At 50.6% G+C, this 13,097-nt stretch overlaps 1 protein-coding gene across 1 annotated transcript; it reads left to right on the forward strand.

The window, feature by feature from the left end:
- The first annotated feature begins 4,076 nt into the window (after positions 1-4,076).
- Positions 4,077-9,535, forward strand: Sox7 (SRY-box transcription factor 7). Its single transcript, XM_051160695.1, has 2 exons — positions 4,077-4,476; positions 8,235-9,535. Exons 1-2 carry the CDS (start codon positions 4,239-4,241, stop codon positions 9,146-9,148), a joined length of 1,152 nt encoding a protein of 383 aa, XP_051016652.1. The 5' UTR covers positions 4,077-4,238; the 3' UTR covers positions 9,149-9,535.
- Positions 9,536-13,097: the final 3,562 nt, after the last annotated feature.

A 13,097-nucleotide genomic window follows, 5' to 3' on the forward strand; every position in this document is an offset into this window, starting at 1 on the left:
TCAGTTCTGGGAACATCTCAGAGTCTAGCTGTTAGTTTTCATCTCAAAAGTTATTCTAAATTAGGAATCGTGGTGGGTTTATCATCGGTGACTTTAAGAAGATTTCTGTGGGTTGAAGTGGAGGGACTCTCTAGGGCAGTGAATCAAAGGAAAATGGGGGTTGGTAGCTCTGGACCAGTTACAGGTGAGGAGCCCATTGAGGGGACTAAGGAAAATATGGGGAAGGGAGGAAAGAGTTATGGGGGAAAGAGGAAAGGAAGGAGGAAGACAGAGGGGAAAGAAAAAAAAATCACCAGAGATGATCTGTGAGCACAGTGAGGAGGTAAGGCTGGGCTAGTCCATATGCTCTTGGCCCACTTGACTTCAGTGTCCCGGACAAGTCTTCACCTCTAGTGTGTGACCTCAAGTGTGACTGTGAAAAAGTGTTCTGCTGGAACTTGCTGAAGTTGGAGAGCTAAGGAGAAAGGGCAAAGGGAGTGAGTCTCCGAGGCTGATGAAATGCCCTTCGCCTGAGCATATGAGAACCAGGGAGCAGAGGTGTGACAGCAAGAGATGCCAGGTGAGGCCTCTGTTCCAACACACACACACACACACACACACACACACACACACACACCTGGAAATGGTCCTGTACTAAGCTCACTGTGGACGCCACAGAAGTGGTATGGAAGCAGAATGGAGCGAGCCAGTAGCAACTAGCTTGCGCACTGTCAATCAAATACAGACAGATCAGTGTCAACGAAGATGATGAGGAATAACTTACATGTCCACCTTAGATCAAGGGACAAACAGCAACAAGAAACATTTGCTCTATGTGACAGCAGGCACAGCTGCCAGCATCCAAAGGAGGCCTGCCTGTCCCTGCTGAGGGCTGAGACAACTGCTATGCTTGGTTCTCAGCATCTGCTGCTGGTGCTGCTACCTTGGTTAAAGTGGGAGCCTACAAGCCAGCTCAAATCTGCCTTGTGTCCATCTCCCTTTCTCCAGGCCCCCCAAAGCCTCCAGAAAAATCTCCTTGAGGAGAGAATTTTGAAGGCCTGACCTTTTAAACCTTTTAGATTTTTACCTGCCAGTCTCCAATTGTTTCGCAGCTCACTAAAGTGCACAAGCAATCCTGTTTTACTCCATTTTACAGATGGTGAAATTGAGGCCGGAATCTGGTGAATGAGCACAACACAGACGCATTTCAAGAAACTTAGATTTGAGGGTTTCTTCTTCAGTTTCTGTTCCATGTCTTGCTGGAAGAAAAAAAAAGCAGGTTTACAGAACTAAAAAGGAAGAGAGCCCGAGGAGAAGGAAAGAGGTAGAAAAGAAGGAAAAGGAAGGAAAAGTGGGAAAAGTGAAACCTAGAAGTCACTTAAGAGATAAGCAGAGAGGGGGGTTATTATGGATAGCCTGTGTGAGTTGGCCCTGATTTTGATTAGATAAAATTGCCGCATGGTCTACATGCTGGTTGCGGTGTGTGCTAGGTCACCGCTGCTCCTCTGCTCCGGTACCTGTATATTCGATTTCGCTCTCCGGCATCTGCAGGAGCCAGGGATCCCTTGCCACTTTGGGTTGATGCCCCCATATGACTAGCTGGAGACCCTGTGCCTGATTCTGGGGCATTTTCTACAGGAGGGGTACTTGTAGCTTTTGCAGGACTCTGGAGTGACCAGCCCCCGGAAACAATACATGGACACAGTCCTGGGCCAGCACTGGTGAAAGCTGGCATCCGGATGCCTGGGGCAGGGTGGGGCTCCAGAGCGCTGTGGCTGTTGTAGCTCAGCTGCCTTTAGACCCTCCAGGACTGATCTGAATTTAGCAAGGTGTAACTTTCGCAGAGACCGGCAAGATCACCTCAACTGTGCCCTTTGGCTTGGCCCCCCGCCCGCCCCCACACATCTCTTCTTCCAACACGCATGGGTCGCAAAGGGTGCTCTTAGGTGAAAAAGAAGCATCGATGCAAAGATGAAATAACGGAAGTGAGCGAACCAGCCCGGGTTCCAGCCTGCAGATGGCTCCCGAGCTGCAGTTCGAGGCACGGAGCCGGCGAAGAGCGCCAGCGTTTGGCTCCAGACTCATGGTTATCACCAAATGCAATGTATGAAACTAAGCACTTGGAAGTAACGTTCCCAGCCTGTATTCTCTGAGCCCAGCCCCACTTTTTCCCCCAGGTTTGCCAAGGTATCTTCAGCCTTCTCTAAAGGTTCTGCACTGTACGAGCCCAGCATCTTCACAACCTGGAACTTCGTGGGGTTCCCGGGTGCGCTCTGCGCAGCTGCTGCGCGGAAGGGCCACTTCGGGAAGAGGTCTAGGACTGGGGCCTTTAAGTAGATTTCCCTCTCTGAAGTTGCATAACAATACCCCGGCCCTAGAGCTGAGATAGGGCCAGAAATAATGGCCCGGCCGAGTGATCCGCTGTCGCTCTGTTCCCTTTCCTCAAAGAGCCCTCCCTCTCAAGGAAAAGCACGTTGACACAGATCCTTCAGCGAGCATTCTTGGTAATGAGGCCCAACGCTGCAAATGTCCTAGTGCTCCCCCTTCTCCTATGGGGACTTCCGCCTCTCTGGTGGATACACTCTGGCAAACCTTTCATTTGGTACAAGTGCCTGGCTGCCCAACTTCCGGCCCCTCAGGACGCCTCCTTCCAGGCTAGCGCCCCCACTGCACCACCCTTGCCTGGTAGCTGTCCTGACTTTGCACAATAGGGAATGGTCCCCGGCCTTAGAGCCCTGCGGCTGGACCCTGGTCGGAGGAGATCGGAAATGCCAATCTATTTTATTCCAAAAGCCCATACCCTGATGAATTTTAACTGGGGCTCTGGAGGGTAAAATTGGGTCTTAAACTCGGAGAAGTTGCAGTTCTCTAAACACTTGCAGTATCTCAGCGCTAGCTGACTCGCACGTTCAGTCACCGTGCGCTGGGATTTAAGACTAGGTAAGTATCTCTATCCAAGATTACACAGCATAGCTCACTGTATTCACTTCATCATCGCCTGTAAGGTCAGCCTTATCGGCCCGCTTTTAGGATTAGGAAAGGTCTTGGGAGATATGGGGACTGGCTGTTACGCATTCAGTAACTGAAGGCAGGCACTAGCACCCAACCCCACTGTTTTCCCGCTCAGACTCTGCCTCTTTCGAAGGTCGCCTCTGCGGAGTCTCCACATGGGGTTGCGTGCCACAAATATTTGTGGGTCTAATTCCGGGATCTAGTCCTGACTACTGTGGTCTCTACAGTGAGATATATCTAAGCCAACATTCACTCGTTCGTTCATTCGGTAGTTCTTGTATGGCTGCTGTGTGTGGGCGCTGGTGTAACAGCCAAAGCAGCCATTGTGCACAACAGACTCTTAAGTTCCCAGCTCACAGCCCGTCTAGCCTGGAGTATTAGGATGCAGGAAACCGAGGAGGCTCCATTACAAGGACTTCGTTGGCGGACATAGAAGCGTAAAAGCAGCTCCTCTGGAGTGGGTAAAAAAACACCTGAAAAGAATTCCGCGAAAGCGCTACTAGCAAGAGAGCAGGAGGCAGCAGCAAACGGCGGAATGGGGCAAAGACAAGAAGAAAACTGGGTAGCAGAAAACCCAAAGACTGACGCCCCTCCAGAAACCCAGGGTGTCAATTTGGGGAGGGCCCTGCGTAGAGCCCGAAGTTCGGGTGGATCCCACATCCGCTTAAGACCACCCCTGGTTGGCCGCCCACGTTGGTTGGGGCGAAACGACCCAAGCCTAGATGTGTTCTGTCCACAACAGCTTATTTGCCTATCTAGGGACATTGGTGGTCAGTGTCTCTTCTCCTCCACTATTTCGGCGAAAGCTGTTTGAGCTCAGTTTTCCCTTTTGGTGGAGTCTGGTCCCAGAGCGAGGGCGGCCCGAACATCGGAACTGGGGGCTGGACCTGACTTCCGCGCCAAACAGGGAGACTGTGGGCCGCGGGCGTGCCCCTCGTGGCCCTGCAGCACCTGCACCCGAGCGCCGATCCGGGGCAGGCTCGGGAGGCGGAGGGGCGGACCGGGGCGGGCACGGGGACAGGCCCGGCTCCTCCCTCCCCCTGCCGGCAGGTCGCAGCGGGGACGCCGCGGCGGGGCAGCCGGGAGGGGCCGCGCCGCCCCTGAGAGTCATTGGAGGACCCGGTGGCCCAAAGCTGATAAATAAGGGCCCGGCCCGAGGCTGCTGGCCAAGTTGGACGTCGCGACCCGAGCGCGGGCCAGGTCAGCGCCGGCCCCACGAGGCGAAGCCAAGTGACCCGCGTTCGGCCATGGCCTCGCTGCTGGGAGCCTACCCATGGACCGAGGGACTGGAGTGTCCCGCCCTGGAAGCGGAGCTGTCGGATGGGTTGTCGCCACCCGCTGTCCCCCGTCCTTCAGGGGACAAGGGTTCGGAAAGCCGGATCCGGCGGCCTATGAATGCCTTCATGGTGTGGGCCAAGGACGAGAGGAAACGCCTGGCAGTGCAGAACCCGGACCTGCACAACGCGGAGCTCAGCAAGATGCTGGGTGAGTGCGCGGGGTGCGAAGCTGGTGCAGGGACCGCTCCGGTGACCGCTCCATGGAGGGAGTGGGGGGAATTTGAGCACCGATACCACCAGGGCCTGAGCTGCTCACAGTAAAGCCGTAGGACCAGCGAGGGGTTCCGCATTGGCCCCTTCTCAGAGGCGCGAGAGCAGAGATCCAGGCTTCTGGAGCGGGCGCGTCCCGGTCCTGAGAAACTCGGGCTCAGGGACTCAGGCGGGCGGGCGCATACTTTCAGCCTGGGTGGAATCCCCATTTGTTGGAAGACTAGGGAAGAGAGACTCCATCTTTCCCTATGTTGTAAGACTGGGACAATCAGAGATTGTCACTTATAAGAAGATAACGAATATACGTCAATTGAGGCCTCGCCAAAAAGAATCCCTATTTTTCATTACTCAGCAGAAAACAAAACAAAGCAAATAGACTCCTTTCACTTATCTATTTACCGAAGAAGTGTAGATAACTTGAAAAGATACTTCAAGCCACCAGGGAGAGGGTCTGTGGAGCCCGTAGCTTCTTATTTACCGCTATGGTGCTGTCTGCGATAATCTGGTTGAGACCAGACAGGCCAGAGAAACCGAGGTGAAAATGTAAGAAACCGGAATTTCTGTTGGATTTTCTTTTCTCTCCAGTACTCGGAGCATGGGTGGATGGGGTGGGCGCATATATACTTATATATTACAAACGTGTTTGTGTTAGATTCTGTATGTAGGCTCATGAGTTCCATGGTTCAGTGTACCGGGGATCAGAAGAGAACTTGCAGGTGGGAAATAACTTCTTTCTACTCACATCTTCAGGCTTGGTGGCAAATGCCTATACCCACTGAACCGCCTCACTGGTCTGGAAGTCAAACAATTTTCAACCTCGCCTTACTTCAAAACTCTTTACCCTTTCACTATGGCTTTTATTTATTTTAACCAATGAAATCCCTTCAAAACATTTTGTGCTTGCAGAGGGCACCAGGCCTGCCAGGAGAGCCATGCAGGCTCCCGGACCCCACCCGCTGGGATGGAAGCCCTTCCCTTTCCCGTAGGAGCCTGGACTCTTTCCTCTTTTGGAGTTGGAGAGCTAGGGCTAACTTTCTGCTGGCAGTAGGCTTGGGCCTACAAAGAGGGCCCAGCCCTCTGGCTGTCTGGAGGCCCCAAAAGCAGTTGGTGAGAGTTATGGGGTTCCAAGCACCTCATGGCCAGTTGTATTGCTCGGCATGTATTGGTGAGCATTGCCTTCGGGTCTCCTTCCTCTGAACAAAATTAACAGCCTGTATATTCTGTACTTTATTAGTATAACGAGAAATAGACTCATATCTGCAACAGTATTTTTCCTTTGACCTGAAAGCTTATATTGTTTTCTTGAGACTTTTAGGTTTTCTTTTTTAAAGAAATGCAAACTGTTTTTCATGGATTCCTAATTTTCTCCCCTCATCACTCCGTTGTCAGTCAGAAACTGAAGCTAGAATGCTCCTACTTTTGATGAGGTTTCTGTTGCAGGCCCTGGTGGGAGGAGAGGAGGGCAGGAAGCCTGCAGAAGAACCCGGGTTGCCTGTTTTCGGGGGGGTGGGGTGGGGTGAGGACAGGGACAGAGATGTGGGAGACAAACCTTCCTGTGGGCTAATTCTATCTGGAGTACAGCCCTAGGCTGCACGAGTGCGTAGATCACCTTGCAGAAAAGACTCTCTCTTTTACCCTTTAGCAGCACAGCTCGAAATGGGTGAGGGGGCCTAGCACTCGGGAGGCAGAGGCAGGCGGATCGATGTGAGTTCGAGGCCAGCCTGCTCTACAAAGTGACTCTAGGACAGCCAAGGCTAACACAGAGGGACCCTGTCTCAAAAAAAACAAAACAAAATGGATGAGGGGGAAACAGCAGGTATTCACTGCTTGTTAAAATAGACACCCCATGCCTGCTAGTCTTTCTTCCAGTGCTTTCTTCCCTCTCTGGCTTATGAGGGTGAAGGCCTGGATGAGAGACTCCCAGCTTTTACCACTATAAACCTCTCAAACTTTAACCTTAAAACCCAGATAGGAGATTTTTTTTTTTTTTTTTTTTTTTTTTTTTTTAGCACAGGTGGAAGTGAAGTGTTTTAGTATATATGATGGATACATCAAGTGGGGTATGTCTAGTTTATCATGAATGAAAAAGTGTATCACAAATTAGACATTTATTAGGATTTAGCAAAGAAATAATATTTTTATTAATACTGTAACATCTGGATACATTTAGGAACTAGAGCCACATTGTATGTTCAGACCATAGAGCATGGGATATTTCTGGATCTTGTCTGGCAAGAGCTTTGTGGCCTTGGACAAAGGCTGAGAACTAGTGTCATCTCTGTATCTGGTGCTGCAGACTCTTTTCAAGCCATACTTCTAAGTGACAGCTAATTACAACAATCGCAAATAGCAATCACTTCTGCCTTTGAACCCTCAGTGTTCTGTGATGTTCTAACGCATGGAGCCAGCCAGTGTGGGCGAGGGCAGAGGCAGAGGATAGTGGGGACAAGGGCAGGGCGTACACGACCCTGTGCTTAGCTACATGTGGATTGAGCCCAGTGGGAAGATATGGCCTCTTTTCTTACAGGGCTTCCATGTCCTCTTGACTAGAGGGTCAGGGTACCTTAGAGTCACGGGAGAGCATGCTAAATTTGTAGACGCCCACCTACAGTTTAGTCGGGAACAGATTAAATAGTCTGGAAGTGATCCTTGGAAATGCCTGCCATGGGACTGCAAAATGCCCATTGAAAGATGGGAGAGGGACACCGAGGTAGCTTGCAGTTATTGCAAAGGGACAGAAAATCAAGGATAAGGAACGGAAAATCAAGTTACCACCAGTGGGGTTACACAGAAAGGATGCTTCTAAAGGAAAGAGCCCTGAGTTGGAAGAAGCACATGATATAGTGAGAAAGACAGACACCCAGGGAAGAAAAGGAAGGAGTTTGCCTCTTGGAAAGTTGTGGTTGAGCAAGTCACCCTTTGCTATAGTCAAGGGGTCCTAATTCCATCAGAGAAAGTGGTAGTGTGTGCACATGTGTGTGCACATGTGTGTGTGTGTGCGTGTGTGTGTGTACGTGCGTGTGTGTGTGTGTGCGTGTGTGTGTGTGTGTGTGTGCGTGCGTGTGTGTGTGTGTGTGTGTGTGTGTGTGTGTGTTAGCGTTCATGCCATGCCTATATCTTTGCATAGGAGCATCTATTTGACCTTCAGAGGTGAGGAATAGTTGTTTGTGAGCTTTAATGAGATTCTTTAATCTACTTCGTGATGACACAGTTGGCTGGGCCTGGGTTACCTCACGTAAGAGCTGTGAGATTTACACATTACTAAACAGCATGGTATCGCTTCATATGTGGAAAGGACCTTTCATTACAGTGCACAAAGAATACAAAGAACCCCAGTCAATATTATGATCTTTAGGTTTTGTTGTTGCTGATGGTGATTGGGTTGGGTGGGTCTTCCCTGGGACTCTCACAGTGTGCAGTGCTTGGGCCATCTGGTAGTTTTGAGTAAGTTGATGATCTTTAGACACTTTCTCCGTGAAGCTAACGTTGGGCAGTGCAAACAAGAAGGGTCGGTTCATCCCCTGCAGTGTGTGTGTGTGGGTCCTTTATGGCCTGTAAGAGTGGTCCAGGGGGTGGATGGGGGGGGGCAGAGGTGTTCGCACATGGGATGTTAAGCAGCATGAGGCTGAAGCAGGCGCAGAGGCTAAGGCAGCAGTTTGGAGTCTGAGCATGCCCTTTTCTGGTTTGTGTGATCAGGGAAGTCATGGAAGGCGCTGACACTGTCGCAGAAGAGGCCCTACGTGGATGAGGCAGAGCGGCTGCGCCTGCAGCACATGCAGGATTACCCCAACTACAAGTACCGGCCCCGCAGGAAGAAACAAGGCAAGCGCCTCTGCAAGCGTGTGGACCCTGGCTTCCTCCTGAGTTCACTCACTCGTGACCAGAACACGCTGCCTGAGAAAAACGGCATTGGCAGGGGGGCACTGGGGGAAAAGGAGGACAGGGGTGAGTACTCCCCAGGTGCTGCCCTGCCTGGACTGCACAGCTGCTACCATGAAGGTGCGGCTGGTGCCCCTGGCAGCGTGGACACATATCCCTACGGGCTGCCCACACCCCCAGAGATGTCACCCCTGGACGCGCTGGAGCCTGAGCAGACCTTCTTCTCGTCCTCGTGTCAGGAGGAGCATGGCCACCCCCATCGCCTCCCTCATCTACCAGGGCCCCCTTACTCACCAGAGTTCACACCCAGTCCCCTCCACTGCAGCCATCCTCTAGGTTCTTTGGCCCTTGGCCAATCCCCAGGGGTGTCTATGATGTCCTCTGTTCCCGGCTGTCCCGCATCTCCGGCTTACTACTCCCCTGCCACTTACCACCCTCTCCACCCCAACCTCCAGGCCCACCTGGGCCAGCTGTCCCCGCCTCCTGAGCACCCTGGCTTCGACACCCTGGATCAGCTAAGCCAGGTGGAACTTCTGGGTGACATGGATCGCAATGAATTTGACCAGTATTTGAACACTCCTGGCCACCCTGACTCTGCTGCAGGGGCTGGGACCCTCAGTGGGCATGCCCCACTCTCCCAGGGGACTCCAACGGGTCCCACAGAGACCAGCCTCATCTCTGTCCTGGCTGATGCTACGGCCACGTACTACAACAGCTACAGCGTGTCCTAGAGCCGGAGGCACGGAGCCTGGCCCAGCCCTGCCATCCTCTCCTCCCTCTGAAACACTGAGCAGAGCAGAAACTGTAATGTCACCATTCCTTGGTGGCAGGAGGTTAGAACTGCTGTCCCAGAGCCTTTCCAGCGCCCCTCCTGTCCCTTCAAATGTGTTTTGTTGGCTTCACCCTTGGAAGCACAGCCTGGAGGGGCCATATGCAGGAGGACTTTCTAGCCACGCTTCTGTCACCCCATAAGTGCAGCTGACAGTGAGAAGCCCAGTGCATTGGAGCTCCTGCTTTTTGATGTAGCTACTTCTGATCTGTGGTGCTCCCTGTGAGAAGGACCCTGGGCCTGAGGTCCACCTTAGTCCAGTCTCTAACTGGCAAAACTCCATTCTGGCTTGATTAGCCCCAACTGTTCTCTACTGTAAAGTGAGGGTTGGCTTGATTGCCACACCCCTGCCCTATGGATGCCTGAGTTACGGCCCATCCAAGGCCAAGCATAGTGTGACCCCAGTAATGGGCAGCCTCATGGGGTATATCATGTACACTGCCCAAGGACTCAGGTTTTCTGCTTTCCTATACTCCCATCCACAGCCACCCTAGATCTCTTCCAATTGAGAAAAATATTCACCCTTGGGCCAGCAAGATGATGCAGGATGGCTCAGTGGGTCAAAGTGTCCGCTGCCAACCCTAGCGACCTAAGTTCTATCCTTGGAGCCTACGTGAGGAAGAGAAGAACTGACTCCTGCAAGTTGTGTTCTGACCTCTGTCTGCATGCCATAGCACATGTGCCCCTGCATTGTATGTGTGCTTGGGCATATTCACATGCACACACACACACATGCTCAACATAATCAAACACGTGCCCTGGTTCAGGAAATTGATGTGTAATGTTCAACTGCATCGCTGAAAGCAAAATCGGATTTGCAGTTGTTGGGTTTTTTGTTTGTTTTGTTTTGTTTTGTTTCATCCTGAAATGAGGTTTCTCTGTGTAGCCCTGGCTGTCCTGGGATTAACTTTGTAGACTAGGCTGGCCTTGAACTCAAAGATAAGCCTGGCTCTGCCTCTTGAGTGCTGGGATTAAAGGCAAGCGCCACTATGCCCAGCCTTAAATTTTTTTTAAACATATACTTTAATACATTTGTTTTTTACATGTCTTACCACCTACCTGCTGAGTGAACCAAAGAACTAAGAACCTAAAAAGCCTGTACACAAAGCAGCAGTGTTGGGGTGTGCTGAAGCAGCCTTACCTAAGAATGGCTCCCGTCCGGCTGTCTGTTGCCTCTCGCCCTTTCCGGGAGGGATCCCTTCCCTGTTACTCTCCCTCTACTCCAAACTGTCCCCTAATTCCAAGGGCCCTTCACTTGAAATCCCAGGCATGGCTCCCTTGGCTGTGAGGGGAACTTGGTTCTTGTTTCTCAAATGGATACATCAGAACAGATCCCCTGTCCTACCGTGCTTTGGCTGTCCTAAACAAACACACTGTGACACCCAAAGATGTTTTTGAGCTCTGGTCCCACCCCAGACATTTCCACCCTCTAAGCCTCCTTTGAAGGAACATATCTAACACTGAGCTTATAGACTCTTGTCTGTCCGTGGACATGTGTGCATTATCACCTCTATGAAATGTGTTTTTTATATTCTGCTGTTATCTCCACCTTATATTTTGTATTGTTGACAGATCCCCCCCCCCAGAAGTCCTATTATAAAATCACTTATAAGATATACTTAATCTTTATGTTATTACTGTATATACCATTTGGTGATAAATAATGAATGGTTGATGATATGATTGGCTGGTGCCCAGTCTCAGATGTGTATTAATAATCTCGTAAAACAGTATCACAGGCATTAAGCTACTCTGTTCCATTTTTTCAAGAAAACTACATATGCATGGAACAGTTATGAATATTGATTTGTCAAAAATGTTTAATTTAAATAAATGGTTTTTTTGTACATTGATCATTTTATCCTTTGAGCTGGTTTTCATACTAGGAGTCAGTGCTACCTGTAGTATTGTTCAAGTGGTTTTCTGCATCAACTTTATTTTAAAGAGTTTTTATTGTATACGGTTTTAATTTTTTTTTTAATGACTCATGCCAAAAAGATACACTCCAGTTGTACACATTGGGAACGATACTGCTTTTGTTGACACTGGAAAAGAAAAGCCATCTTAGCCCATGTGAGCCAGCTTTTCCACACCTGCGCAGTGGAAGTAACTCCATGCTGCCCCAGCATAGGCAAATTCCTATCTTGCCCTGCTTGACTAGTATAGCAGTACGCAGTGACCCTCTGGACCGGACAGCATGCTGTTCAGGAGGCAGGTGCGCAGCCTGGAATCAAAGGCTAAGACAGCTGGGGCATCCCAGAATGCACTCCCAGCCAGAAAGCTCCAGACGAAATAGCACTTCTTGGTCCCATGTGCGGCACCTCCCATCAGCCTCTCTTCATGTAAAGAAGTAACTTGTTCAAGTCAGAGGTACCTTCCCAGGCTCCCCTGGGCCAAGAACTGGGTCTTAGGAGGACACTCCTGGGCCTCTGTATGTCCTCCTGGGTTGACCATAACCTACACTCATTGTTAGTTGTAGCTCATAGTTGTAGGGAGCGCCACAGAAGGTTTCTGAACTGTTCCTCATTCATACCACAGCCAGGGACACTAAAGTCCAGAGAGGGCGTGTTATGAGGCTCATCACCCTCCTAGCACCTGTAGGCACATTTGTTGGCAGCATTTGTGGCCCCGGGCTTAGTACCGCTCTTTGGTTTGGGTTTTGGTTTCTGAGACGTGGCCTTGTGTTGTGGCTCAGACTGAACTGGGACTCACTGTGAAGGCCGGGCTAATCATGAACTTGTGGAAATCCTTCTTCTTTGGCCTCCTTGGTTCTGTTTTCTCTGCTTTACCAGGGCATGGAATCAACTGCTCCTCAATCCATGGCCATCTCAGGCCAGAGAAGAAGAAAACAGTTGTGTGTGTGTGTGGGGGGTGTGTGTGTGGCTGAGATAGCACAGCCTCGCTGCTCTGGCCTGTCCTGGCACCTGTGTCCGTGGTGGTAGTATACAGGGATTTACCAGGATAGCATCATTGCTATCCTGAGCTCTGAATTAGCGGTTTCTGGTCACGATTGTGCCCCTTGGCACTGCCAAATGGGCATGGATCGCTGTGGCACACAATGCCCTTGAGATGGCATGAAGCAGGCAGGAGGGTACTCATCTCTCAATGGAACCGTGTGGAAACCAAGGTCTCTGTGGGCCCCAGGCACCTATGGTACCCAGGTCACTATGTGACTAATATCGTATCTCATGGCATGACGATGCATGATAGGGTTTTTCTAAAATTCTAGTGCTCCCAGGGCACGCTCAGCTTTAAGACTTCTGTTCCTTAAATAGTGAGCATGAAAGGACACTCACCTTGTGTCTGAGGAGCCCTGCAATCCAACTCTGAGTGGTGTATGTCCCGGGTGGTCTTTATTTTCACAAACTGCTTTTATGAATGTTGTAGAAAAGGAAACACTTTTGTGTTCTTTTCCTTAAGAGACACCCCCTGCCCCCCCCACACACACACACTGCTACATCTCCTGCTGACTATTACAAACCTCAGGCCTGTAATATCTGCCCAGCCCCTATTTTAATTCTCTGATGGTCAATGCTCTTCTTTCTAGAAGTTTCCTCAGCTTCTCGCTATCTCTTGCATCTTGCTGCATAGATACCTGCTGGTCTCTGGAAACACTCTCCTTTCCCAGGTATCCATGTTTAGCCAGCACCTTCCCTGGAGACCCTCACACTCGAGCCCATCTTGTGATACCTCACACAGTGACTAAGTGGTAGGTTCTTATTCTCACATGGCCCATAGTGGCTACTAACACATTGGAAGCAAACTAAGCAATAGCCAATTAAATAGCCAAGTGGCTACTAATTCAACCAGATTGTGTGTCCTCCATTGCCAGACCCAGAGTCTGTTCGAGA

Source organism: Acomys russatus, chromosome 18, assembly GCF_903995435.1.
Source record: "Acomys russatus chromosome 18, mAcoRus1.1, whole genome shotgun sequence".
Taxonomy (NCBI): Eukaryota; Metazoa; Chordata; class Mammalia; order Rodentia; family Muridae; genus Acomys; species Acomys russatus.

Excerpts from the sequence above, each read along its gene's own strand:
- Sox7 (XM_051160695.1), top strand. The coding sequence starts at position 4,239 with ATGGCCTCGCTGCTGGGAGCCTACCCATGGACCGAGGGACTGGAGTGT. Across the intron at positions 4,477-8,234 it reads GGAGCTCAGCAAGATGCTGG|GGAAGTCATGGAAGGCGCTG; the intron begins GTGAGTGCGCGG and ends TTGTGTGATCAG.